At 50.9% G+C, this 26,138-nt stretch overlaps 1 protein-coding gene across 4 annotated transcripts in view; it reads left to right on the plus strand.

Moving 5' to 3' along the window:
* LOC116419360 (translation initiation factor IF-2-like) overlaps positions 1–26,138 on the plus strand; it is a 78,083-nt gene that overhangs the window by 16,223 nt on the left and 35,722 nt on the right. For 3 of the 4 annotated variants that reach the window (XR_004229647.1, XM_031938925.1, XM_031938927.1), the window contains exons 2-3: positions 13,063–13,152; positions 23,285–23,448. Coding sequence is in view for 3 of the 4 variants with exons in the window: in XM_031938925.1 (XP_031794785.1) it covers positions 13,063–13,152; positions 23,285–23,448 (254 nt within the window). In the remaining variant the exon portion in view is untranslated. Of the gene's footprint in view, positions 1–12,681; positions 12,872–13,062; positions 13,153–23,284; positions 23,449–26,138 lie in introns of those variants that run through there. The other variant, XM_031938926.1, reaches the window with a different exon arrangement.

Genomic DNA, 26,138 nt, shown 5'->3' on the forward strand with positions numbered 1-26,138 from the left:
TCTCACGTCAAAATGCTTATTAAAAAGCAGTAAGATAAAAATCCTACCCATAGAGCAAAAATACTCTTGGATATCTTGCTACTTGAGTTTGCAAAATAAATCAGTTTTGTCTAGGAATGGAGGGGAAAGAACCCCGGGCTCCAAATTCAGGACACCAGAACTCAATTGCTTTCCTTCTCTGGACTTCAGTTGTCTCCTCTGTATAATCATGGGCTTGGACTGGATGATCACTAAGGTTCCCTCCAGATCAGACATTTTAGATTTGTTAGTGAAAACATTCTCTCCTAGCTCTCTTTTCTAAGATCTCTTCCAAGCTCTGACACGCTCAAGTGTCACTGAAGCTCTAACAACAAATATATATATATATATATAGTATGTATATGTAATATATATAGAGAGACAGAGACGGGAAGAGAGAGACAGACACATACACACACACAGAAAGAGAGAGAGAAAGAAAGAGCATTTTGATGTGTACTTGGACAGGCTGTGATTTTGTCATTCTGTGTCATTCGAGCTGCCTTAGCCACTGGGATTTTATCACTGCCCTTTTGAGAAGAAAAAAAAGAGAGAAATCTACACAATAACAATAACATATATTTAAAAGGAATAGCAAGTTGTACATAATAGATGGGCAGTTTCATGTGTAATCATCCTTTTTTATATTGTTATGGAAATGCTTGTTTTATTCCATAAATTAAAAATAAAAAAGAAATGAAAAAAGATGACCATATCTAGTGACAAGGATTTCAAGATGGGGGCAGAGAGGATGGAGGAGGGAGAGAGAGACAGAAAGGGGAGGGGGAGACATCTGCAGTATTGTATTTCACCTTGATGCTGTCAGGCATATGCTACAGGACCCTGTGCTTTGGTGGCTGAGATGGAGCTGGTGTCAGCCGTGGCCATGTTGGTGTGGGGCCATGGAATGCTCAGTTTTGATTCATGGCACAGAAATTGCTGTGAAATCAGAAATCATCTGACTTGTGAATCGCCTTGGGTGTGGAACACTTGGAGAGAAAGATCATCTCCAGACTAGCCCTTCCTCTCCCCTCCTTTCCCTTCTTTTTCCCTTCCTTTCCCTTCTACCACCTGCCAGAAATTTCCCTAACTGTCTCCCGGAGACCTTTCAGTTAACTGGTTCCATCTCCTGGGATGGACTTTTTGGATTTCAGTGCTGAGTTCTGTTATTTTCAAAATACCCCCATTCTGATGTGGAAAGATTAATTAATGGGGCTAGAGTCAGAAGACGATTTGAAATCTTTGCTTTCGTTTTAGCTTTGTAACCTTAGAGAAATTAAGCTGTGTGGACTAACCTCAGTTTCCCTCCCTGTAAAGGATAAATATAGTGCTTGACCTCTCTCGTCCTTGTAGCTCTGATCTCCCTGAACCTTTATTCATGAGATGACCCTACAACAGAACCTATTATTGTTCCCAGATGTGTACCCAGCTTTGTGCCAGCAGGAAGACAGAGCAATTCAATTAGGAAAGCCTTCCTTGCCATGAGGTAGGGAGGAAAAGCGGTATGAAGGTACAACAGCCATTCTCATTTTTGTTTTTCAATCTCATTGAAATCACTGGGGGGATTATTTGAAGGATCCTGAGGGATAACGGGTCCTCAGTCTTCTCAGAATAAAGAGGCTGGGTTCAAAGGAACCCTCAGAGGAGGGTTCCAGCTCTGACACCCCTTGTTCCAAAGGGCCTCTTGCCTCAGCTAGCCTTTGGTTTTAGGATCTTTCTGTTTCTTCCCAGGATTCTGAGCCTTAGCATGCCAGGGGTAGACACACTCCTGGAAGGTCTCGTTTGGTTTGTCGGGAGCCTGAGGTGCCTATTTCCGAGATAGCCTTTCAATGATTCTCTGTATGCCCTAGCTCTACACATGTGGTCTTTATCAGAACGCCCACCCTGGAGAGCAGCAGGGGCTGGCATGGCTGTTTTCTCTGCCTCCCTAGTGCCTGGCCCAGCAGCTGGTACCCAGGAGTCACTATCTGCTTGTTTATTAATAGATTTGTGCTCCTCATTGTCCTTATCAAAGAATTCTATGTTCCTGGAGGCATTTTTGGGTGACTGTGTATTTGGGGGTGGTGGAAGGCAGCTATATCTTCTGACGGTTTTTTTCTTGTGGACCCAGAAAGATTATTGAGGGCTTTCCCCCTAAATGTGTCTTTGTGGAGTGGCCTGACTTGATGGATTCTAAGCCTCTTAGGGCTTGGGGACTGTCCACCTAAGGGTAAACATCCTATCTATCTCACTTAATCCTCTCTGGAGGCTGGGGCAGGAGTCAGCCTGGGTCTGTAGCTCTGGCCTGTGTCTAAATCCCTGAAGCAAAAAAAAAAAAATGATTTTTCTGCAAGGGCTCAGGTAGATGAATGATATTGGAACCCAAGGCCCGTCTCAGTTAGTGACTCAGAAATCCAAGATGCTGTTCGTTAGAAGCGGTTACTGAGAACTGAACCCTCACCAAATAGCTGAGAAAGCCTAGGGCAGGGGCTTCTGGTCATTTTTTTTAAACAATAGGTTTTCCAAAGTCGAATCAGGTAAAAGTCCAGTAGATCTTTGGTTTTGCCTATAAGAAATGGGATATTCTTTTGGGGCTGAGTCTGTATTAAGTTGCTGGGTTTTTTTGGGAGGAAAAATAATTTTTTGTTGTTCTTTCTATTCTTTTAAATACTTGTAAGTCTATGGAAAAATGCATATGAATTTTTCCTCTAGATTCCCCACCCCATCCCTATCTCTGATAAATAGGTTATTTTTCACCTTTAAACATCTCCATTGCTATTGGACCTTTGGACTGGCTTTTTGATCTGGAAGGAAGTTGTCTTACCGTTTTCTTAGTTAGATTTGGAGTCTGGTATATTTCCAGAGAACCAAACAAATAAAACCCAGGGCCAGAATGTGAGGGAGGGTGATCCTGAAAATGGACCAGGTGGTAGGCTGTAGCCTAAAGTCTGCATTTCCCCTTTTTTCTAAGCAGAAGAAAGAAGGATAGCAAAGTTGAGGCCGGAAGTGGTTTGTGTGTGTGTGTGTGTGTGTGTGTGTGTTGTGATGTGCATATGTGTGTGTGTTAACAGATGTGCCTATGGCCATCCGTGCCATGGAAGGGAAAAAGCTACTCTCTTCACTTATTTCCCTCCTGAAATGGAATTTTCCTAACACCCCGAGTTTGGCCCCATCGGGGTTCGCTTCCTTGCTACACCCCCGGGAAGTTCTGTCCTCCCAGCAGCTTAGTCTCCACTAATTGCTCTCTGGAAGAATTCTCCGGTCGGGAGACGGGACGCTTCCTTTGGGGAAGTCTTCGCCCGCCCACTGATGTCCCGGCAGATTCCGCATGGATTTCCACAATCTCTTACTCCGATGCTGTTCTGTCAAGTTCTCGGTCTCTTACAAAAGGACATGTGCTTTATCAATATAGTTAATGGGCTCACAGCTGAAATAACACAGCTCCGGGCCTGGCGCCTGATGCGTGGAAGGAAAGCCTCTACCTTGGATGGCGATACCGACTGTCGATGAATGCATTAACATTTCCCCGGCCAGGATGTGTGGAGGTGAGACCCACAAGCAGAAGGCGAGATTTCCCAAAGTTTATATTTCAATGCTCTGTTCCATTGGGCTTTGGTCCAGAGGAAGACAGGGTCAGGCCCGAGCCGAGAGATTTCAGGGACACGGGTTCCTTTGAATAGATCTAAGATATTATACTCTTTACGGCAACTTCCCCCTTCCCTCCAGTAAAGCCCTCTTCCCTGCCTGGATAAACAGGAGACACATTTTGCTGGTGATTTTCCTAAAACCAACACTGTTTCTCTTTTCAAACTATCTAATGCCTCATCCTTTGTTTTTCCTCAGAGAGAACACTCGGATTGGTTTGACCAGAAATAGTTAAATACCTGCAATCACTATTGACTGACTATAGACTATAAGCGGTGCCAGAAATCAGAGAGAGAAATAGCCATTTCTAGTGGGAGACGCCATTTTAATGAATCTGAGACAGAGAGAGAACATCAGATAGGAGCATGAGAAAATCTGTCAATTTTTTGGAAGGCAAAATGACAGTTCTAGAGTGCAGGGGGTGACATATCTTCCCCGGAACCCTAAATCAGGAACATGGGTCTTAACCCAAAATAGATATGTCTCTTCGAAAGCTAGGCTGAAATTTGTAACTCATATCATCCGTGCTCATGCAGACCCAAGGAAAAATGTATTCCCAGCCTCCCATGGACAAGGAAAATACAGCTGTCCCATCTTTATCTCCATCTCTATTGATATCTAGCTATTGCATAAGCCCACATCTATACACACGAGCACAAATGCCTTATTCTCTTTATGTATGTTTATACGGCTTAGAAAAAAATAAAAATTAAGTTAGCTGATTTCTCAATCTTGTTTCCTTCTCGCTTTTAATATATAATACACACAGATACAATATAGCATATGTTTCCCTTTCAGCTTTAATATATAACACACAGAGATACAATATAGCATATGCTAAAATAGAAATATGATCTACTTCAGTAATATATAATAAAAAGATACACACAGCAGATAATGGAAAGATATGTAAGAGCTGTATATACAAAGACCACGTAATGAAAGCTATGTAAGAAAAATAAGATAGATACACAGATGTAACATATAATGAAGACAGGTGTGTGTACATTTATAACTTATAGTGAAAAGTATAGCTAAGATGTCCATACATTTGTAGATCTATCTATATTATCTGCTATATTGCACATATCACACACAATAGATATAGAGAGTGTAGCAAATAATAGATCATTAAGATACATATACAGATAAGTAGGACATCATAAAAATATACATGTAGGTTATAATAATATAGATTAAATACATATGTTAAATAGAGATAAAAAGAAAACACATATAGCATTAAATAAAAAAGATATCTCCATGTGTAGGTTTTACTGACACTGTACCCAGTATATGGACCCACATGTAGAATAGAATAAATATATGTGAGAGATGTTCCAGGGTAATAGAAAATATAGAACTAATAGAAAATATTTATATCTATTAAAAAAACACATGTATGTGTAAATAAAATGAAGATTCTCTCTCTCCCTCTGTGTGTGTGTGTGTGTGTGTGTATCTACATACACACATGCTTCATGGAACGAAATGATAAAATGAACATAATATATAATACAGACACAAAATGTCTCACAACTCACAGGAGGCTCTCCTGAAGAAGGCTATGTAAAATATATACACATGTGTAACATGTAATGAAGACAGAATTTTATCATCTAGTTAAGATGATCCTTTGTCCACTCTAAAATTCTAATCTGGGTGTTTCTTTTTCAAATATTGAGCTGGCAGCTACCAGTCACAAGACAAAAGAAACACCCTCCCCCTCTAAAAAACACACACAACAAAAACCCAGGCCCGAGTGCATTTTAGAACACTGTAAATTTACATGGTTTTTATAGTGAAAGAAGCAATGTCCTGCTTTTGCGGCCACTCTTTATTATGACTATTTTTGAGTGCCGAAGAGGGGGCTGCTTATGGAACTCGCCCCCTGAGCTCTCCTTTTCCCTCAGATCCACTTGTCTGCTTGCCAGGGCTTCATTTGTGTTGCTAGCACTTAAATGCCAAGTTTGCTACAAACCATTATTGCTAAAAATGGAGTGGACGGAGCAAATGCTTTGGAGAAACGCTTCATTGTGTTTTGAAGGAAACGTGGGTCCACATTTATGGAGCCTTTTTGCAATCGGAGGCATTTTAAAATTCTGATTTAAGTTTTGCTGTTTTGCTGGGTGTGTGCTCTGGTTTTATCTTCTTCCCACATGTGTGTGTCTGTGTCTTTTTAATAGATGTATATCCACACGCATACATCCAGCTTCCTGGGAAATGAATGCCCAGAAATCTATGATGAACTATAAATTCCAAGAGCCCATTTCTTATTACTGAAGGGGCAGAGCAAAATGGATTTTCAATAGGCAACTGAAAGCAGAAACTTATCGGAAATAATAATAATAAACAACATGAAACTTGTCCCTAGATTTTGTCCCCCACTTTGATTATCTGTCTGTGTCTGCCTGCCTGCCTCTGTCTGTCTGTCTGTCTATTGCCTGCTTTTGGAAAACATTTACTGAGGGCATCGAAGCAGCTGTCTTCCCAAGGGCACCGGCTCTGTGGGCACTAAGCTTAGGGGGCCCACCCTGTCCATCCTGGGAGCAAACAGAATCGGAGGCATTTGATCAGGGTTACAAATGTGCTCCTTCCGGACTATGAAAGTAAAGTTTTAAAAATTCCCGTTTAAATAGAAATTGTCCCACCAGCCATCCTTTCTCCCTTATTTTCCTGATTTATTTAACAATAATGTACTATATCTTAACTGCTAGAATATGGCTTTGTGTGTGGAAGAAGTCTTGGACACCAAATGAGGTCACTCTGAAACAAATCGAAGTGTTTTTGTAAGGGGGGAAGGGTAGAGAAGAAAACAGGTAACTTTGCTTTAACTCTACAGCCAATTTTTACAAAATGTCTTTCACTAAAAAGTAGCAGTAAAATTATTATAATCTTAAACTTCACTCATTTTTACCAAAGTGTATGACATTCTAAATTAAAATTGAACCAGGGGAAAAAAGAAAAAACATTTTTTTTTGGTGGGGGAAGGGTGGATGGGCAGCAGGAAGTCCCTTGCTGAGATTTCCATTAGGCAGATCTTGTGATAAAAGGGGAAGAAAATAATTCACCCCAAAAGACCTTTACGTACTGGAATATCTCAGCTCTTGGAAAGATTTGACCTCATCCTTTTAGAGCTCCTTCCCAAAAAGTCAGGGCAGACCATTCATTTGGGATCCAGCGACAAAATGCAGTCTTTTAATATATATATTTTAAAAACTTACTTTTAAAAATCTTTTTTTTTTTTGCTAACACGAATCACAATTTATTTTACTTTAAATATTATAATGATAACAGAAAATGGAGGAAAAAATCACTGACTACAACTCATCTGGAATTACCTGACTGGTATTAATTATTTCTGAATAAAGCTGAATTTAGCTTCCCAATTTGCGCTCATAATTACATGGAAATCCCCACTAGAACCAGAGGAGAGAAAAAAAAATCCTACATTCCCAAGGACAGCCTTCTGCCTGGATCCAAATAAAAACTGGAGGGAACAGCCAGCATTCAAATGCCTTTTTCCGAGAAGGGGGAAAATCATCCTCCAGCAAGAAAGAAAGGCTAGCAAGGTGATCCCGGAGATCCTGGGGTTTCAGGTGAAAGTTACAAGGCAGAGATCTGGTGATGAGTCTCCAGTTTTAACAGGAATGGAGTTATTTAGACTGCATTGGTGTTAACAGCCTAGAGAGGTGAGTATTCTTTGGGGATGGAAGAGAAGTCGCTTGTACTTTGTGGGGTAAAAAGAGCGAGCTGTTTGCCGACTCCTTTTCTCTCCTGAAGTACACACATGCGAAAGGTCAATGTTTTACATCTCAGATTTAAAGCAAAATTGATTTCTTTGCGCCAAAGTGCTTGAGAAATGGATTCAGAATAAATCCAAAAGTAGTTTTTGGTTGCAACTCATTTTCCTTTATAATTATATCTTTGGAAGAAGAGGCATTTTCTGTATCTGCAGTGGGGCATGTGTGAACGAGACAGGTGCCCAGGTAGTTCTGTAATTAGTTTCTTAGGTATTTATTAATTGACTTGCTCTTTGATTTTTTTATTTGTTTGTTTTTTCCTCATGCTCTGTCACTTTGCAGGCAAAGGAGGAAGGGAAGCAGAGAGCTAAGAAAATGTAGTCACTGCGGGGTTGCTCCTTCTTGATTCTATATTTTATGTGGTTATTTTATTTTTAAAATTTTTCCTTTCATTTCCTTTTCTGGTTTTTTTTTTGGGGGGGGAGCAGAGCAGTCAGGAATAAGGCTCTTACACCCAGACACAAAATACCAGTTCCCTGAGAACGTCTGGGATCCTCAACCCTCCTCCAATATTGGAAAGCCACAAAGTAGCTTTAATATATTTGTCAGGAGGTAGACCAGACAAGACATATTTGGGTTAATGGTGGTGGTGGTGGTGTGTGTATTTAGGCTATTTTGATGCTTCTTGGGGCTTGGATTCTTTCTCACAGTTAAGATTGTTTGGGGGAAAAAACGGAGGTTGCCGGAGCCTCTATTCTCTCTCTCTCTCTCTCTCTCTCTCTCTCTCTCTCTCTCTCTCTCTCTCTCTCTCTCTCTCTTTCTCTCTCTCCCTCACTCGGGCTCTTTTAGTGGACAGCCACGTCATCGAGGGCCAGGCTCTTTAGCCTGGTCTAATCCTTCAAATTTCAATGAAGTAAAAATGGGTAAAAATTGTGCTGGATGAAGGAAAAGAGTTTTCACCAAGCAGTTTGCTTTATGCTAGAAAGTAGAGATTGGATCCTGGAGGAAGGATGGAATGGCTGCTGTGGTTTTCATTAGAGAGGAATTAATTTTTTTTTTTTTTGAGGAGAGGTTGTTCTTGTCATGAATATGCCTGTGTTTGTGTTTAAGGTAGGGATGAGCAGTGCTGACTGACAAGCTTTTCCCCTCAGCCCTGGTAGCTCCAATTCAAAGCTATCCTAGAAAACTTATTTCCTCCACAGATAAATACAGGCAGGTATTCAGTCTTTGGGCATTCATTCATTTATTTCCTATCTATTTAAAAACAATAGTTGAGCAATGAATTGTGCCTGAATTTCAGGGAAAGCCTGTCCTGGGGTGAGCCTGCAAGCCTGCGGGTGTATGTGTCGGGGAGCACGGCTGTTTGGACACAGGGAAGCAAAACCCAATGCCTTTTGCTATTCTGAATTTTCCAGTCAAATGTTGGGCAACTATGGGATCTCTGCTTTGGGGGCTGTATTGAGGGGAAAGAATTCTAGACTGTCCCAGATTCTGGAGCCCCTTCAACGTTTCCCTTCCCATGGGGCCTCATTCCCCTCTATAAATATTGCATAGCAAATATGGAAAAACCCACCCCACCCCAAGCAGCAGCCTGCCACAGCCTCTGGTCCGTCTCAGTGGAGAGAAGCTGCCCATTTGGGCTAAGATCTGGACAGAGCATGGCGTGCCCTCGCTCCTCCTCGGGATCCAGCTGAGAAATCAGGCCACTGGCCGAACAAACAAGAGGACCCTCGAGCCCGTCCCAAAGTGGAAGAGAACGCACACCCCTCCGAGTGGGAGTGGGCGGGAGGGAGGAGCAGAGACACTGCGAGCAAAGGGACACGCGGCCGCGTGAGGGTCCTCTCCTTTGTACTGTCTATGGGGCTAATCCGATGTTTAATGAAGTTTCCCAGCAAGGAGAGGGCTGGCAGCAACTTTTGAATTTACCAATGACATAAAAAGTATATATATTTTTCTTCCAATGGGCAGGTTTCAATTGGTAGACAAGAATGGTGAGATGTGACGTGGAAGGGTACTGGATGGAAGGAACGCTGATGTATGCTGGGGCCAAGTACCAAGAAACTCTGTTGCTATGAGAGGGGAGGGTATAGTGGGGGGGGGGGAGGGAGGGAAGGGGACAAAGTAGAGGAAGCTTGAAGTTGTGTTCTGCCTTCTGAAAAAGCCAGCAGCTGCCCCCAGCTTGGAGCACATAGGATGGGGGCAGTCATTAGGCAGGGAGGGAGGGAGAAAGAGAGAAACAGAGAGAGAGAATGAGAGAGAGAGAGAAGAGAGAATGAAACAGAGAGTGACAGAGAGAGAAAAAGAGAGAGAAACAGAGAGAGAATGAGAAAGAGAGAGAGAATGAGACAGAGAGTGACAGAGAGAGAAGAGAGAGAATGAGACAGAGAGAGAGAGAGAGAAGAGACACAGAGAGAGAGAGAGAGAGAGAGACAGAGAGAGCAGCGCAGCCCCAATTCCCAGACAGTAAGAAATGGAGAAGCCCTGCTTCAGACCAGGAAGCAGTGGGCTAGCTGGCTCGCCTGCTACAGCCAGTGTGGCTCCAAATACACAATCCCTCCTTCCTCCTAGCCCCGGGACAGCTCTAGGGGCCCCAGCCCCGAGGACACTCCAGACCTCGGCCATCCAATCAGGCACTCTCTCTCTCCCCCCTCTCTGGGTCAGACCTCTGCCCAGTGCCCGACCAATTGTAAGCAACAGTAACGATGGGGATGGGATGGGGATGGGGATGGGGGCGGGGATGGGATGGGGTGGTGGGCATGATAAGAATCACAGTTCCCACCTTTCCAGTTCTCCGGCTGGGACTTCTGTCTCTTGGGTAAAGTTGGGTCAGATTCGTAAATGTGTCCAGTCCATCAGGATGGACTTGAGGCTTTCTCCGTCGCAAAGGGGAAACAAGAGCCGTGTGTTTGCAGAGAGAAAAGTCATCTCGACGCTCTGAGTTGGGGTTTTTGGTGGGTCTGTTTTGTTCTCTCGGGCTCGGGCACGGAAAGCCGAGGAGGCTGCGAAGCCCGGGGCCTGGCAGCGGTTGCGCCCGGGCGGCGGCGGGGGGTGCGCAGGGGGAGCTTGGGGACAGGCTCGGGGGAGGCGGCCGGTGCCAGGAAGTTGGCCTGACAAAAGCCCTACAGTGAGCGGCCAAAAAGCGCAACGTGGGGTTTGGGGAGAGGGAGACGGGGAGGGGGGAGGGCCTGTGCTCCGCCCTCCCCCCCATCAGCAAGGCCAAGTGTAAGCGGCCGCGGGGTCCCCTCCGGGAGGGCGCAGAGCCCGGGGAGCCCGGGGAGGCCGGCAGCCCGTCCGCCAGTCACCGTGTCCCCTGGAGCGGCGGCGGCGGCTCGGCAGGAGGGCCCCGGGAGGGGGGGAGAGGGGAGCGATGGATGGGGGATGGGGAGCCGGCAGAACCCGAGTCAGCGAGGGCGGGGCGCGCGTGCGCGCACACACCGGGGCGCGCTCCGACTCCCCCGGCCTGGAGCCGCGAGAGGGACGAGTTCGGTCCGGCCAAGGTCAAGTCCTCGGACGCCCCTCCCCCCCGGACGGTCTGACGCAGCCTGGGCGTCCCGGCCCCGAGTCTGGGGACGCGCACGCTCCCGAGTGGCCCGAGGACACGGCGGCGGGGGCGCGCTTCCCGGCCTCGGCTCCTGCGACGAGGGCGGGGAGGCCGGGAGGGGGAGCCGCGGGAGGAGCCGAGCTCGCGGGTGGGGGCCTGGGCCTTCGGGCCCGGGGCCGGGGGGGGGGGGTACGCCCGGCGGTGGCAGGGGAGGGGCGGCTGCGTGGGGCTCTGCGCGCGCGCCTCCTAGGGCGCGTCCCCGCCGCCGCCGCCACGCAAGCCTGGTCCCCCTCCCCCCTCGGTGGGCAGCACCTCTCCCCCCTCCCCTTCCCCGGGCCTCTCCCCTCCTATTTGCCATTCTTCTTTCTTTCTCCCTCCCATTCTCTTGCAGCTCTGGCCGCTTTCTCCCCTCCCCTCCCCCCCGCCTGCCAGCCTCGCCCAGGCTCGGGGTGGCTCCTCCCCGGCCCGCATGCCCGTCCAGTCCGCAGCCCGCAGCCCCCCACTTTCCCCTCGCCCAGCCCGGCCGGGGACAGCTCCCCCGGGGCGCTTTGAGAGAGAGGCGCGCTGCCCGGATTTGTGTGCTGAGCCCGCCGCGGGCGCTGCGCCCACAGGCTCCCGGGCCCCGCGGGGGAAGTGGGGGGTCATTAAAGTGGTGCTCCCCGCCTCCCCCCTTCTCCCGGGCGCTGGAATAGCACGGAGCGGAAAGCGGCAGCCCTGCGGCCGAGTGCTGGGCCCCGATGTCTCGGGCTCCCTTCTGTTTTTGGCGGGGTCTTTTATTGTGCCGCTGTGCCCGCTGCCCGAGGCGGCCCGATTCTGCCAGGGGGTGAAGCCGCTGCCGCCCGCTCGCCCTATTTCCCTCTCCCCTCTTCTCTCCTTCCTTTGGGCCGGCCGGACTGGGCCGGCTCCCACCCGCCGAGCCTCCTCCCGGGCCCAGAAGCCCCCGGCCGGCCGGCCCGCCCGCCCGCCTGCCTGCTGGCGCCGCTCCCCGTATCTGGGACAGGTGCCAGCTCCGGGAGACAAAAGACAGAAAGGGGGCGGTCACGGCCAGGACCAAACGGGCCGGGACTGGGGGGGTTTGAGAGCAGGAAGGAGAAGGGGAGAAAGGACCAAAAGACGCGACCGGATTGGGCCAGCCCGCAAAACGCTCCAGCACCAGGCCGGACCCTTAAGGAGGCCTCGGGGTGTCCCCTTCTCTCGAACTTGGTTTCAAGCTAGAGACTGGAAGAAAGTTTTAACTATACTTAAAAAAAAGCAGCAGCCCCCTCCTCCTCTTCTTCCTCCTCCTTCCCCCTCCTCCTCCTCCTTCTCCTCTTCCTCCTTTTCCTCCTCTTTCTCCTCCTCCTCCTTTTTCCCTCCCCTTCCCACCCACCCACCCACCTTTCAAGGCCTCCCTATCTCTCTCTCTGTAGGCATGTGAAAGGTCTAGGGGGACTCTCCCCCTTCCTTCCCCTTCCTCCTCCTTCTCCTGCTCCTCCTCCTGCGCTCTCTCTCTCTCTCTCTCTCTCTCTCTCTCTCTCTCTCTCTCTCTGTCTCTCTCTCTCTCCTTCTCTCTCTCTCACTCTCCCCCTCTTTTTGCCTGCTGAATAATTCATCATATCGGGATCAAGCCGGGACCATTAGCATGCATCGGACATGCTGTTTGTGTGTTTGCTAACATCCTTCATTCTGGACTTGTTAATGCCAGACGAGCTTAACACGCTTCTCCCTGCCCCCAGCTCCCCAACCTTCTTCTCCCCACCCCCTTCCCTCCTCCTCCTCCCTCTCTCTTCTCTTCTCCTCTCTTTTTCCTTTCCCTTTCATGCTATCCCTCTCAGCCCGCTATTGTTGTCGTGGCTGAGAGCTGGCAGCCTGCGCTCCTTGTGGGCTGGGCCGATGGCCTGGGAGCCGGGAGCTGGGCCGGCCGCCGCCGCCTCCGGCTCCACCACGAGCGGAACCCCGTTGCTAGGTAAGGACCGCCTTTCCCCTGCACCCGGCCTGCTCCCGGGTCTTGTCTGCTCGCTCTCTCTCTCTCTCTCTCTCTCTCTCTCTCTCTCTCTCTCTCTCCCTCCCTCTCTTCTTCTCTCTCTCCCTCACCCCCGGAGAGATTCCCGTTCTTGCCACTGAGTGTGTGTGCCTCTCTCCCTCTGCTTTGCACAGGAGGTTTCAGGACTGACTGCAGCGTGGACTGGCTGGCTCCCCCACTTCACCACGAGTCGAGTCCCAGGGTCCCTCCTCACGTTGCACACGGTAAGACTTTCCCATCAAACCCAAGCCAGTTGATTGGCACTTAATAATGTGGCAGGTTGATTTGTTCTCGGTGCTGGTGGCCTGGTGGGGCCTGGGGTGGGTGGGTGGGCATCGAGCTTAGTTGCCAAGGAGGGAAATGAAGTTTTAAAAACTCCCCCTCCCTCCTGCTCCCTAAAGGGGGCCCTTCTCAATCTTCCTGGCCCTTGTTTTGGGGGTTTTATACTATTCGGTGGGAGTCGATTGGGCCTTTTTCCTCTCCAGCTTGTTCTAAATCGGGGAGAAAGAGTTTAAGGAGGAGAAAGAGGAAGAAGTCAGGAGTTCTCTAGGAGGTGTTGGACAAAGGTCCACTAAAGCGGGCGTTTGTGAATTCACAAGTTCCCCCTGGCGTGGCCGAGTCCTCCTCCCTGCCTTCCTCCTTTCCTTTAGTGGGAACTTTTAAAGTATAAGGGAAGGTCCAAAGGCAGACAGGTCGGATTAGAAGGAAGACATTTGGGTCTCCCCCAGCCTCCCATTCAGTAACCTTAACAACCTTCTCCAAGGGCAGTTCAGGCTTAATGGTGACCCAGAGTGTTGGGTCTGTCCCTGCCCGTGCTCACTTTTTCGGTATTCAGGCTTTCAGGCCTGCCTCCTCCCCAACCCTTTCTCTCCATGTTGAATTCCTCAGGAACATTTTTTTAAAAAAAACTTTGTGCAATTGCTCTATGTGTGTCTATTTAGATACTAATTGCAGGGATTTCTATGTGGAATACTGGTAGAAGGCAGTCTCTCCAGCTGCCCAGGGTAACAGGGCAGGAGAGGTACTGCTTATTGTCCGGAAACCCCTTTTAATTTGGGGAGAGCAGGCCCTTGTTTTGGGGGGGCCTGCCAGGGAGATCGGCTCTTACGGCTACAAAAATGAGACACAGCTAAATTTCTAAAGCTTCGTTTTCCTATGGCCCGTACCCCGTAAAAGGGGGAAAAATAGAAAGGAGCTCTTGAAAAATTATTTCCAGAATGGCTGCAAAAGGTCTTTTTTGGGCAAGCACTCGAGTTCCTTCTTAGATTCCTCTAAATCCGGAGCCATTTCTCACCTGCACGGCTCTGATTTGCTTTCGAGCTGCTTTGGGGTTCCCAGATTCCCTCCCTCTCTCCACCCCCCGACTTTGGCCAAAGCCAGTTTGGAAACTGGCCCGCTTGAGCGTTGTTTGAGCTGGTATTTTACAGCGGCATGAATCCAAAGCAAAGCAAATGGCAGTAACTCCTGATCAACATCTGGAGGTGGCTCACCCTACACTTGGCAAGAGAGAGGTCAAGGAAGGAGGTAGGAATGCAACCGGGCAGGCGGGCAGGCAAGCCCTCTCAGAGGCCATCACGGGCTCCATGGCAAGGGGGAAATGAATTCCCGCAGAGGAGTCTAGAGGCTGAGGGTGTGGATCTTCAGGCAGATGAGGACAGAGCTGGCGTGGCTTTTTGCCTGTTGCAAAACACGAGAAGTTCCATGCTGTACCACCCTCCCCCCCGAAAATGGCCGACACGAGGACCCCTGACGGGTGGCGTGCCTTGTGCCGGTCCTTCCCTTCCCCGTCCTGTTCCTCGCCATTGCGGTTTGGGGAAGGGTGCTTTGTCTGGAAAGTAATGGAGTGGTCTTGGTGGGGGGGGGGTGTTGTGGAGCGTTAAAACACCCCACGGAAATGTGCTTAGACTAGAGGCCTATTTTCACATGGAGCTTCCTCACGGAACTACAGGCCCGCTGAATGAAAGGTTTATTTCAAGAAGGTTGGCTCCCTGGCGAATGTGACCTCTGTGTAGTTAACCATTCTGCCATCTGGCTCTTCATTAGCTGCAAAAAGGCTGACTTGGGAGAAGATGATAGTGGGGTGGGGGTGCTGCCCATTCACATGGAAGGTGGTGGTCCTTGGACCCCTCTTTACTTCAGCTTTCTACTCCAAGGCTCTAAGCTCCAGGATAAATTATGGGCAGTTGTAGAGCCAAGTAATTTGGGGTGAGTCATAGAGATAGTCTGAGGTGGAGAAGTCCATTGCCCTCTCTCACCTCCCGCCCTCACCCCCTTGGAGGCCATATTTGATGGCTTGTTAAACATTAAAGTTGGAATATCCTGCAGGGAAGTTGGGAGGGGAGAGGAAGCTTGTTATAATTATAATTCTAAGAATTGGGGAACTGGGTAAAAATATTGCCGCTGGTGCGGTTGTGTGAGCAATGGTGACTTTTTTTTTTTTTTTTTTTTGCCTGCAACATTTGAGGTCCACGTTTGTCCCATATGAATCCTTAGTTAAAGCCCCCGGTAAGAATCGGGAGGTTTTTCTTTTGCTGAAATTGGAGACTTTGTGGGTGTGAAGGGCTCTTGGGAAGGGAGATATGGAGAGATCAGGAGGTAATCGACACCTTAAAGGGAAGAGTGGCCCAGTCACGGCCCCCCTTCCTGGAGTTTTCTCGGGTAGAAATGGGGGTGCTGCTCTAGGAACCCAAATGAAAGGCATGGTTACTCCACTGCCTCCAGACAGGCTGCTGTGAGCCATGCTGTGCCATGGGAGCCACTGGATGGATTCCTAATGAGAGAGTGAGCCCTCGAGGTGCCCGGCTCACCAAGCTGCAATTGTGCCCAAGGTTCTACTCCTCGCTCTGGGCTTCCGGTGGATTTTTATTGTTGCTGTAAGATGTGCAAAGAAAGACAATTCGGGTAGTCCGGCTCTGCTTTCTCGGGGCTTGAGTGCCCTATTCAGGCCAAAAGGAAGGAGAAAAGAAAGGGAATTTTTAGGGTTAAGAAGAAGGTGAGAGAGTGAGCGAGACATAGTCGTGCCATGTAAACACTTCTGCCGAGGGTGCCTCCGGATTTCTGCCCTTCCCGAATTTAAAATATCGAGCTATGATTGGAAGGAGACGAGAAGGCAGGGAGCCTATGTGCCATTGTGTGCGTGTGGCGTGCCGTCAGAGGGTTGGGCCCTGGGCCCCCCCTCCCCTCTTCGTCAGGACAGACGCTGTTCCGAGATCGTTGCTCCTGGGATCACTGGGAGGGAGGTAAGGGCTGAAGCAAGGCAGAGAGGTGGACGGCTTCCTGGCGCCTTGGGGTGGGGAGAGGAAGAAGAGGAAAGAGGAAGGAGGAGGAAGAGAGAGAGATGAGGAAGAGGAAGAAGGAAGGAGGAGAGGAGGAGGAGAGAGGATGGAGGAAAGGAAGAGGAGGAGGACAGAAGGATGCCATCACTTTACTTGACTGGTGGCCACGCTGGAGCAATCCACAGGGTTCTACCCGGCAGCCATGAGTGATGTTGTCCTGGGCTTTGGCTCTTCCGGGGTGGTGGGAGCCCGGGGTGGGTGACACCTTCCTTTCAGAGAGCTGAAATGGGTCCTAATGAGGCATTCTCCCATAAGTGCAGTGTCACTCGTTTTCTGCCTGGAACAGGTGCAGATCGGCAGCTCGCTGTGCTGAGCGGCTTATTTCGGTGGGGCTAGAACGGCTCTGTCTGCCGGGCAAGATGGTGCCTTCCGAGGTGGACTGGGCGGCCCTCAACTTGAGGCTCACTCCACCACGTGGCCCTGGTCTTTCAGAGGGCACACTGAGGCAAAGGAGGAGGCAGCCTGGGGGGCAGGGCAGGGACTATGTGGATCAGAGCTCCGGCTCGGGCGGCTCTGGATTTCCTCCTTGTCGGCCAGACATGGCCGCCCTGGCGTGGGACAGACTTTTTCTCAAAGGGGCAAACTGAAAGGGGAAAATAATGGGGCACGGGCAAATGTTTGGGAGATGAGATCATCCATTTCAGGCTGGCTCATCAATGAGAAAATCCTCGAAATCACCCCCCCCCCCCCGACACCTCCCCAACTCGGGTATTGGATCGTTTTGTTTCTGAGCAAAAGTAGCTTCTGGGCACTAGTGAATGAAGCCATTCTGATATTGCTTTCCAAGAGGGAGTCGTGTGTGATCGATGGGAACAGAGGCTCTATTTCTCATTTCACATTTTGGGAGGGGGAAGGGGCGGATTAATCTTTTCATTTTCCTTTGGCGTCTCATAAGTAAACTTGTTTACAAAAACTCTCCGACCCTAAGAAGCCGCCTCCCAAGTGCCTGAGCCCAGGCCACGCAGGGCTCTGTTTCTTCCTCATCTCCTAAGATATCATGGGTTTTTAGAGATGATAGGATGCTGGTGCCCATTTATTCCAAGCCCTTCCCAGAGTCAGGAAGTGACTCGACTAGGGTCATCTCTTTAGGAAGGGGCAGAGCAGAGTCTCTCTTCCGTGTTCCCCTCACCCCCAGACTCTGAAGACCAGTGAGCTTGAGATCTGGCATTTGTAGTCTTTGGGCCGAGCCGACGTTGCCAGAATCTGTGGCTGCCCGACTCCCAGAACCCTCGGGGGCGATTGTTTGGGAAGATTGGGATGTTGAAGCCCAGCCCCCTTCGGGTCTTGCTCATTGTCTGGCACTGAAGGTGTCTCGGCCTGGCAAAGCCGAGGCACCGGGATAGGAGGGAGAGAGGGTCCTGGGAGTCCGAGAAGGGCCCAGCCAGGGAGGCTCGCTTGTGCTTCTTGTAGACGAACTCTGCGATCTGAAGGAGGATGGGTGTAGGGGACGGCTGCCTCTCACTGGCCCTGCTCTTTGAATGGCAGCAGCTCCAGTTTCTGTAGATTTGCAAAGGGGCTTCCTTCCAGCCCTGTGGGGTAGATGTGGCAATGAGCATTATCTCCATTTTACAGATGGGGAGTCAGACTTCAGATGGGAGGGAGGCAGGTCGGCTCAGTGGGCAGAGCCCTGGGTCTTGGCTGTGTCACGGTGGGCACGTCCCTTCCCTTCCTTTCTCCCAACGCTGTCTTTGTTTGCCATATTTTGGGCCATAGTCGCGATGGAGGATCTCAACCTTGCTTTGGGGGCCTCGGGGCCAAGAAAGTCCAAAAGGTCCATTTTTCAGATGGCAATATGGAGACCGCTGATGAACCTGTTATCACAGCGGTAGCTGGACTTTGAACCTAGGGAGACTGGGGGGAGGTACGCAGTTTATACACAGGCTCGTCCCACCCCCACCCCTGGCACCGTGTTTTTGTAGTTTTATCCCCAGTGTCTAACGCAGTGTCTGCACATAGTGGGCCCATAAATAAAACTTGATGAACATAAGTATCTGACTTGGCATTTGAATCCACATCTCCTGGCTCCAAGTGGAGCCCTGGAGGCTGTTCCAAGAGATCCTTAACCACAATTGTGGTCCCAGAAAAAGGTGCAGCTTGGACCTGATCTTCGGGCAGAGCTCGTGAATTTGGTCTTTCTAGAAGCCTGTGAGAGCATGGGGCGAGGAACAGTTACACCCCCTCTCCAGTCCCCCCCCCCCAACTTGGAGCAGGAAAACAGAAACAATTGTTTCAACCATCAACAATGGGCCTTTATCAAATATTGATTTTCAGGGCTGATGAATGTTTTTTAGAAGGACCCAGGGCCTGAAGAATCCAGTCTTCTGAGGGCCACAGATGCTGAAGTCATGTTTAAGAAGGAATGAAAGGAAAAAAGAAAGAAAGACGTTTTCTAGAATTCTTGGCAAATCTCAACTAGAAAACACTTTTATAGTTTCCTGGTGGTAAAGCTTTCAGAAGTCTCTCTCTACTCTCTCTCTCCCTCTCTCTTTCTCTCTCTCTCAGTTTCTTTTTCTCATTCTCTTTCTTTTCCCTTCTTTCTTTTTATTCCTTGTTCTGTCCTTCCTTTTTTCTTTTCTGTCATCCTTTTTTCTCTCCTTTCCTTCTTTTCTTTTTTCTATCCTTCTCTTTTTTTCTTTCCTTTCCCATTCTTTCTTCTCTTTTCTTTCTTTCCTTTTCTTTTGTCTTTCTGTTCTTTTTTTCTCTCATATCATCCTTTTTTCTTTCTCTTTCCTTTTCTTTTAATTTATTACTCTTTCTTTTCTCTTTCTCTTTTTATCCTTCTCTTTCTTTCTTCTCTCTCCTTTCTCTCCCTCCCTTCCTTTGCCCCTTCTCTCTCTCCTCTGTCTTTTTATTTTTCTGCCTCTCCTTTTTTCTTTTCTGTCTTCCTCCTTTTCATTTTCTTTTCTCTCTTCCATTTTTAGTTTTTCTTTTTTTCTTTCTCTTTTTTCTTCCTTTACCCCTTTCTCTTTCTCTCTATCCTTCCCCCTTCCTGGTTTCCTGCTGTCAAGGTAGTGTAGGTTAGGAGAGAGAAGGCCAGGTCTACTCTTGGTCTCCAGAGTTTCAATTCTGGCTGTGCGACTTTCGGCCGGTCCTTTTCCCTCTCTGATCTTCATTCCCTTCTTCTGTTAAAAAAGAAAGGAGTTGAACTAGAATCCGAAGTTATTAACGTGGCATCTATGAACTTAAAATAAAAAAAGAGTTTGAGAACTATTTCCACAGAGCTGGTGTCCTTGGTCCTCCCCTGCATGTTATGCTCAGGGCTCTGAGCAGGGTCCATGGTGACTTCAGCATGCTGACTGCCCGGGAGTCGGGGCTACCCAAGGGGAAGCAGGTAGGCCCGCGTGCTACAGGGATGCTACGGGGACCGTTTGGGCCTCAGACAACAGCTGGGATAGCTGACCAGCTGCAGCCCATTTACATCCCAGGAGGGGCATTAGGGCTCCCAAAGCACTTTCCATACTTTGTCTGGCTTGGGTCTCCCAAGAGCCCTTCAAGGCAGGTGTTCTGATTATCCCCATTTCCCAGCTGAGAAAACAGTCACAGAGGTGAATTGGCTAGTCTGGGATCCCCCAGATAATGTGTGCCAGGCAAATCACTGGGGAAAGGCCATCTAGCCTGGTCCTGCTCTGGGTCAGATATTAAGTGCCCATGGTGTACCATGCAAAGATAAACATTTTCCTGACGTCAGGCTTAGTGCTCGGTCTGGTTCTCTGCTGGTCTGTGTGGCTGTAACAGTGTTCTGAAATTCAGCTTACAGGGGGCTGTTCTTGGCCATATTGGTCCGGTCTGTGGGGCTGACTTAGAAAAAGGAAGCCAGATAAATAAAGGGTGCAGGAGGTGTAGAAAGGGGCTTTTTTCTGAGAGCTCTCTCAAACCACAATCTGTACCTTTGCCTGTCTGTGGCCCTCCAGTGCCCCCCTCCTGGGCAGATCTCCCCCGGATGTCTGGGTCAGCTGTGCAGAGACCTGGCCAGGCGGGGACAGCACTCGGCGTCGCTTGGATTCCTTTCCTGACAGAGCTCTGATGGTGGCCGGCATGGTCCCTGGGCACCCACCTTGGGCAGGGTCTCTCCAGCTTGTTGGGCCTTTGTGGCGCCCAGGAGCCAGACCTCCTCTAGCACCTGCAGCTTTCTCCGGCCCTTTGGTTCTATTTGGCTTTATCAGGGTACTGTGATAGAGAACCCATCTGTGGGCTTGCCGGGTGATCTTGGGAAAGTCACTTCCGTCCTTTTCCCCCTTGTGTGCAGCAAAGGCGGAGTTCTGGGTATTTCTGCAGCCCCTTCTCATTCTGAATAGTGGGGTAGATGGATGGCCATCCAGGGTCGGCTCGGCCTGGGCCCACCGCGGGAAGCCACTTGTTAGCTCTACGCCGGGTCTCTGGCTTTCCAAGGTCGTTGATCGTCACTTTGAAACTTTCTGTCTCATGACCGCTCCTGGTATCGACAGGGCCAGTTTGGGCCCCTCAAAGTGCTCTGCCCACAGCCAAGGCTGTCAGGGCTGGGCTGAGCTCCAGAGCCCTTGGGAGAGGAGGTGCAGGTCTGGACTGTGATGAGATGGCCGCCGGGACTCTCACCATGCCCATGTGCTACAGAACAGTGTCCGACTGAACAGAGCTGACCAGTGGAAGCATCGAATGCCAACAATGGCCCCAGCCTTGGGGAGTGCCTGGGCTGTTGCCTTCACCTCCTCTGGGAGCTTCTTCCTGGGTTCCATTTGCTGAAATGCTTCTCTTCCTGTGGGTCCAGCTTAGGTGCCCTCTCCATCCTGGGTGCATCCCCGGTTCCCATCCAAGTGATGGTTAGTGATCCTTTCCCACACCAACCCTGATTTTCTTACTTGCACCCTCCTCCCAGGCCCTCCCAAAACCGGCTTCAGAGACTGGAACCTAAAAGGGGCCCCAGAGGCCGGGTGGGTCGGCCTCCCAGGTCGTAGGTGAAGAATCTGAGGGCACCTGGTTAAGTGACTGGCACTCAGTTGTCGAGAACAAAGATTGGAAGTGGGCTCTGAACGCGGTCTTCTGACTCTGGAGTCATGGACCTGCCTTGATTGGGGGCTTTTTGAATGAAGGGCTGGGGTCATCTCTTTCCTTTTTATCTCTGCCAGGGACTCTGGACATGGCCGAGACCCAACCGGTGGCCGTTGTTTTGGATTAAGTGGATTCCAAGTGTCCTGGAAATATGATTTCAGACAGATCAAACCTTGGGCTCCCAGAGCTGGCAGGGCCTTAAGAAACAGAATAGATCAAGATCTTCATTTTTCAAGGAAGGAAACTGGGGCGGGAAAGGGGCTGTGAGTGAAAGGGGGTGTCTCTGTCTCCATAGAGAAAGAATCTCTACATTTTGAGAAGATGGTCACCGTCAGGTAATTTCCATAGACAGTCTACCAGCACAGATTCCTTTGGGGATTTTACAAATGGTGCCTAGGGGTATTTGCAGTAACACACGGCCTATCCTGGGAGCCCAGAGTGGGGATGCAGCCCAGTGCTTTCTGGGAAGAGCTTCCCTTCAAATTCAACATGGTAGAGTAACCATGGACCTCATGGCTGGGATTGTTGGGAAGTGATGGAGTTGGGATTTGAACTTGGGGCCACTAGCCCAGACTTTTGGCTTGCTACATTCATCTTTTTCTCCTCCCTCTTTCTTTTCCTCCTTCTCCTCCTCCTCCTTCTCTTCTTTTTCTTCTTCTTTTCTTTCCTTTTCTTTTCTCTTCTTCTTCCTTTTTCTTTTTTCTCTCCTTTTTCTCCTCCTCCTCCTCTTCTTCCTGCTTCTCTCCTCTCTCTGTCTCTCTCTGTCTCTCTTTCCTTTCCCCCTCTCTCTCACACACATTCACACAGACTCATAGCAAATGAAGAAAAAAATTCAGGCGAGACAGTTGCCTTCTGGTGGTGAAACGTTGACTCTTCGGTGCCTTTGTGGGGACAGTTCCAGGGCAGTCACTTTGCTAAAAATTGCAGCACCGCACTTCTCTCCACCCTCCCCCCCCCACCATCCTGTAACTCCTGTGATAAGAATAGCACTTGGAAGAAATATTTGCCAGGTGATTTGAGTTTCTTAAATCCAGAATTTCTTTAGAATATATTTAAGAGAGATATTTACATTTAGAGCAGCCTTTTATAATTACATTTTAAATTATAATAAAATAATTAGGTTGTAGCGGAGGTTTTTTCCATATGTTTTTAGGATAACCAGAGTGATTCTAAATTGTAAGTGTGTGGGGACCTCAGCTACAAATGTCTGTTTGCGTATCCCTGCGTGGCACACACGTGGCCTGCCTCTGGGAGCAGTGGGAAAGAGACAGAGGGGCAGGAGGATTTGGCGATTCCTTGTTTCCCTTCATTTGACCTGCGGGGACCTCACCAAGCCCGCAGCAATTTTTCTGGCTGTGAGGTTGGATTTGAGGCCAAAAGTCCCCCCTGGAATGGCCCTTTTCCCATTGGTGTTTTCCTCATTAAAGAAAAGGTGGGCTTTTGTTTTTAGAAAAGGAGCCTTCCTCTTGAGCGAGTCCGGGGAGCCGTGGCAAGCCTGTGGACCGAGGGCTGGTACTTGTTGATGCTCTGGTGCTTGTGGGGGCTGCCACCTTCACCTCAGGAGGATGAGGGGCTGTGTCCGAGGCCTCCCGAGTCCCTCCCCCTGGGCCGTTTCACCTTCTCCTCTGCTCTGCCATCTTCTGTTTTAGGGTCTCCCCCTGCTCTGCCAACCTCAGAGGTTGCTGGTCATTCCAGGGGAACCTTGTCCCTCGGGCACTTGGTTGGCACTCAGAATAGTGGGCGTGCGAAGCTTTCTCTGGGCATGGGGGAACCAGCCTTGGTGAGGAGGGAGTCTGGGAGAATCCCTGCAGAGAGGACGTTCCTTCCCTTCATGGCTGTTCTGTGGCCCCAGACCCTTCACAGATGCTGAAAGGAGAGCGAGTGTTGTGGTCAGAGACCTGTGGCGCACATTCTCCCATCAGCTTTTGCAGCCCACTTTCTGCCCCGATGACCCCTGTAGAGACTGGCCCTCACTCATTCTGTGGGTCTCTTGCAGCTGGCTGGAGCGGCTCCATGTCCAAGAGAACCGACCGTGGGCCTGGTGGGCATTTCCCCGCATCATATCCCACTAGAGATGTGGCATCCTCTCTGGCCCTCAGGGGAGTGCCGTGCGCCAGCTGTCCGTGGACGCGACGTCAGGAAGGGCCCCTGGAAAGAGAGGTAAGATTCTGTGTTCTCATTCCGAAGGCTCTGGGGCATTTGGGTGGGGGCTTGGAGCAGCTACAAGCAGACGCGATGGGCCCCGTGGGCCAGAGGATCTAGCCCGGCATTGTGTACCCAGGCTCTGTGCTTTGGTCCAGCTTGGCACTGGAAGCTGCCATGGGGGCCCCAAAGCTGCTAATTGGGACTTGGGAGTGCCAGGACACACAAGGGTTCATGGACCTGGCAGCTTTAGTCCGATGCCGCCTCTCACCAGTCCCAGAGCCGGCAGCCTGGTCTGGGGCGGGCAAGGGTCCGTTCCGTCCGGTCCGTCCAGCAGGACCGCCCTCATGGCTGCTGTGCGTTCTAAGGCAAGAGGAGATCTTCCACATCTCAGGGTTCTAACCGTTCTGTTAGGGGAAAATGAGGGCCAGCCATCGGTTAGGTGGTGGGGGGACCCCAGAAGCCATGAGCAAGTGGGCCGGCTGGCCGTCTCTCATGGGTCATCTTGACCTTCATACAGGCTTTCCTGGGGAGGATGAGGCAGTTTGTCCCTCCAAGCTCTTACGGGACAAGTTTCAAAAGTTGTAGCAGAGGCTGAGGGATGTGTGGGGGTCTCCCCTGCTTCTTGCTTCGCGTTGACCTGACCCGCTCCTGGCTCTGCTTCTCACGGCCCATCTCTCCCTCCCCCAAATGCACCGCTCCGTTTGGGGGTCTTTCATTGGTCTGTCACATATTGGCCTTGGGATATGGGGAGCAGGAGGGGCCGGGGGCCAGAGCTACCCTCAAACCCTTAACGCTTAGGCAGCCTAAGCCCCTCAAAATGGCTGATTCTGATTTTCCCCCTTTTGTGACACTTGTCGGATGCACCGTGTCGGCCGTGTACGTGTGGTGAGTGGGCAGAGGGGGAATCCCAGGAATCCCCTGGGTCCCCTGTGGGCCATGTGCGGGCACAGGGCCGGAGGGTGGGAATCTGGGGTGCAGAGGGCCAAGGGCCTGGGCCAAGCAGCTTTCTTCGTTCCATCCGGGTTTCTGCCTGCCAGGGAGTTCTAAAGTTCCAGCCCCTGGGAGAAGCGCCCCAAGGTGCGGCTACTTCCTGGAGTGTGGGCACTCAGGCTTTGTCTGTACTGGGACACTGAACGACATTGGGGGATGTCTTTCCTCCAGCGACCATCTCTGTGGGCCCTGAGGCAGTGGGGGGTTTCCTCCCCATTCGCCCACTGGTGCCCCTAGTCATCCCCTCTGCCCTCGGAGGTGGGGAGCCAGCCACCTAATGCTCTCTTTTCAGGGCCCTTGACTTGGAGTTCCCCTCCTCCGTTAAGCCGAGGGGGGCTCAGTGTTGTTGACTGGGGGGCCTCAGCCTTCAGGACATGGGTGGAGAGTGGGGGGAAGGAAATGAGACACTTCCCCTCCCTCCCGACCCAGGACTGAGTGAACGGCCGGGCACATGTGGCAGCGCCTCCCCCTCCCCCGGCATCTGTTTGCCTGGCGCTGGCTGCCAGGCCTGACGCTGGCATGGCGGAGGCCGGTTCTCGGGGCTGTCTCTCCAGTGGGGTGGGCTCCCGGGAACAGACCTCCTCAGTCTCAGCTGCTCTTCAGAGCCTGTTTCCCATCACGCACGGGGCAAACACCCGGGCGGCAGCATTCAGAGGGAGACTTGAAGGACCGAGACTATAAAGCCTTCTGTGTTAGCGTGCCCGCGGTGCCCCCCCACCCCGTGCGTCTGAGGCTCCCCGCATTGTGGCTGGGCCCACATCCCTTGGGGGCTGCTGGCTCTCCCCCACCGCTGTTTGTTCAGGAGAGCAATTAATCTTGCATCCTGATTGCTGGGACCGACCCCGGCGAATTTTGGCTTCTCCTGCCCCCGAGACAAAACCGAGCAGGGCCGGATGGACGGAGCCACCCTCGCCAGCTCCATGGCAATGGGGGCTCCCGGGCCGGGAGAAGCGGAGGGCGGGCGTCTCTGACCCCGGCTCCCCGGGGAATCTGGGTGCTCCCCTGACAAAGTCCTGCAGGAACCAGTGGAAGGCGCAGGGGGGGGGGCGGTCTGTGGCGTGTGTGTGAGCTCGCGCATGCGTGCGGGCGCGCACTTTGCTCAGCCCTTCTGTTCCATCAGCCCAACACCCATGGCATCTTTCAAAATTCTTGGTGGGCGGGGCCCAGCCAGCCAGCCCCGTGCTTACGTGGGGGCCTGTGCAGCCAGTTCAGAGGGAAGGAGGAGACAAAAGTGTGTTCTTCCCATCCACGGGGCTGGGTGGTGTTCATTTAGCCCGCCTCGGACTCGTGTGCGAACCTGTCGCCCTGGGCTCCCGAGCCGGGCGGAGGCGCTGCCCAGGCTGGCGCTCCCTGGGCCGGGCTGCCAGCCTGCCCGAGCTGCCCCTGGCGTTCCAGCTGGGAAGCGCTCGAGAGCCTGCCCTTCTGGGGCTGACGGGAAGCCTTCTCGGCCTGCCGAGGCGCAGAGGAGCCCTCCGGCTGGCTTTCTCTTTGATTTTAAGAAAGGAAAGGGTGGCTGCTGCTCTGTGGGTAAGTCCTTTCCCGGGGGTCCGTCTCATTGGAGCTCAGGAGCCAAGCCCTGTGGCCCCGGGTGGGGAGAAAGTCAGGCGACATTGTCAGCAATCGCCCTCGCCCGGGCTCTGCCAAGGTTTCCGAATGCTTCCTGTCGTTCTGTTGTTTAAACCCTAACCGCCCGGTGTAGAAAAACCAGCCCCCAG

Source organism: Sarcophilus harrisii, chromosome 5 (assembly GCF_902635505.1).
Source record: "Sarcophilus harrisii chromosome 5, mSarHar1.11, whole genome shotgun sequence".
NCBI lineage: Eukaryota > Metazoa > Chordata > Mammalia > Dasyuromorphia > Dasyuridae > Sarcophilus > Sarcophilus harrisii.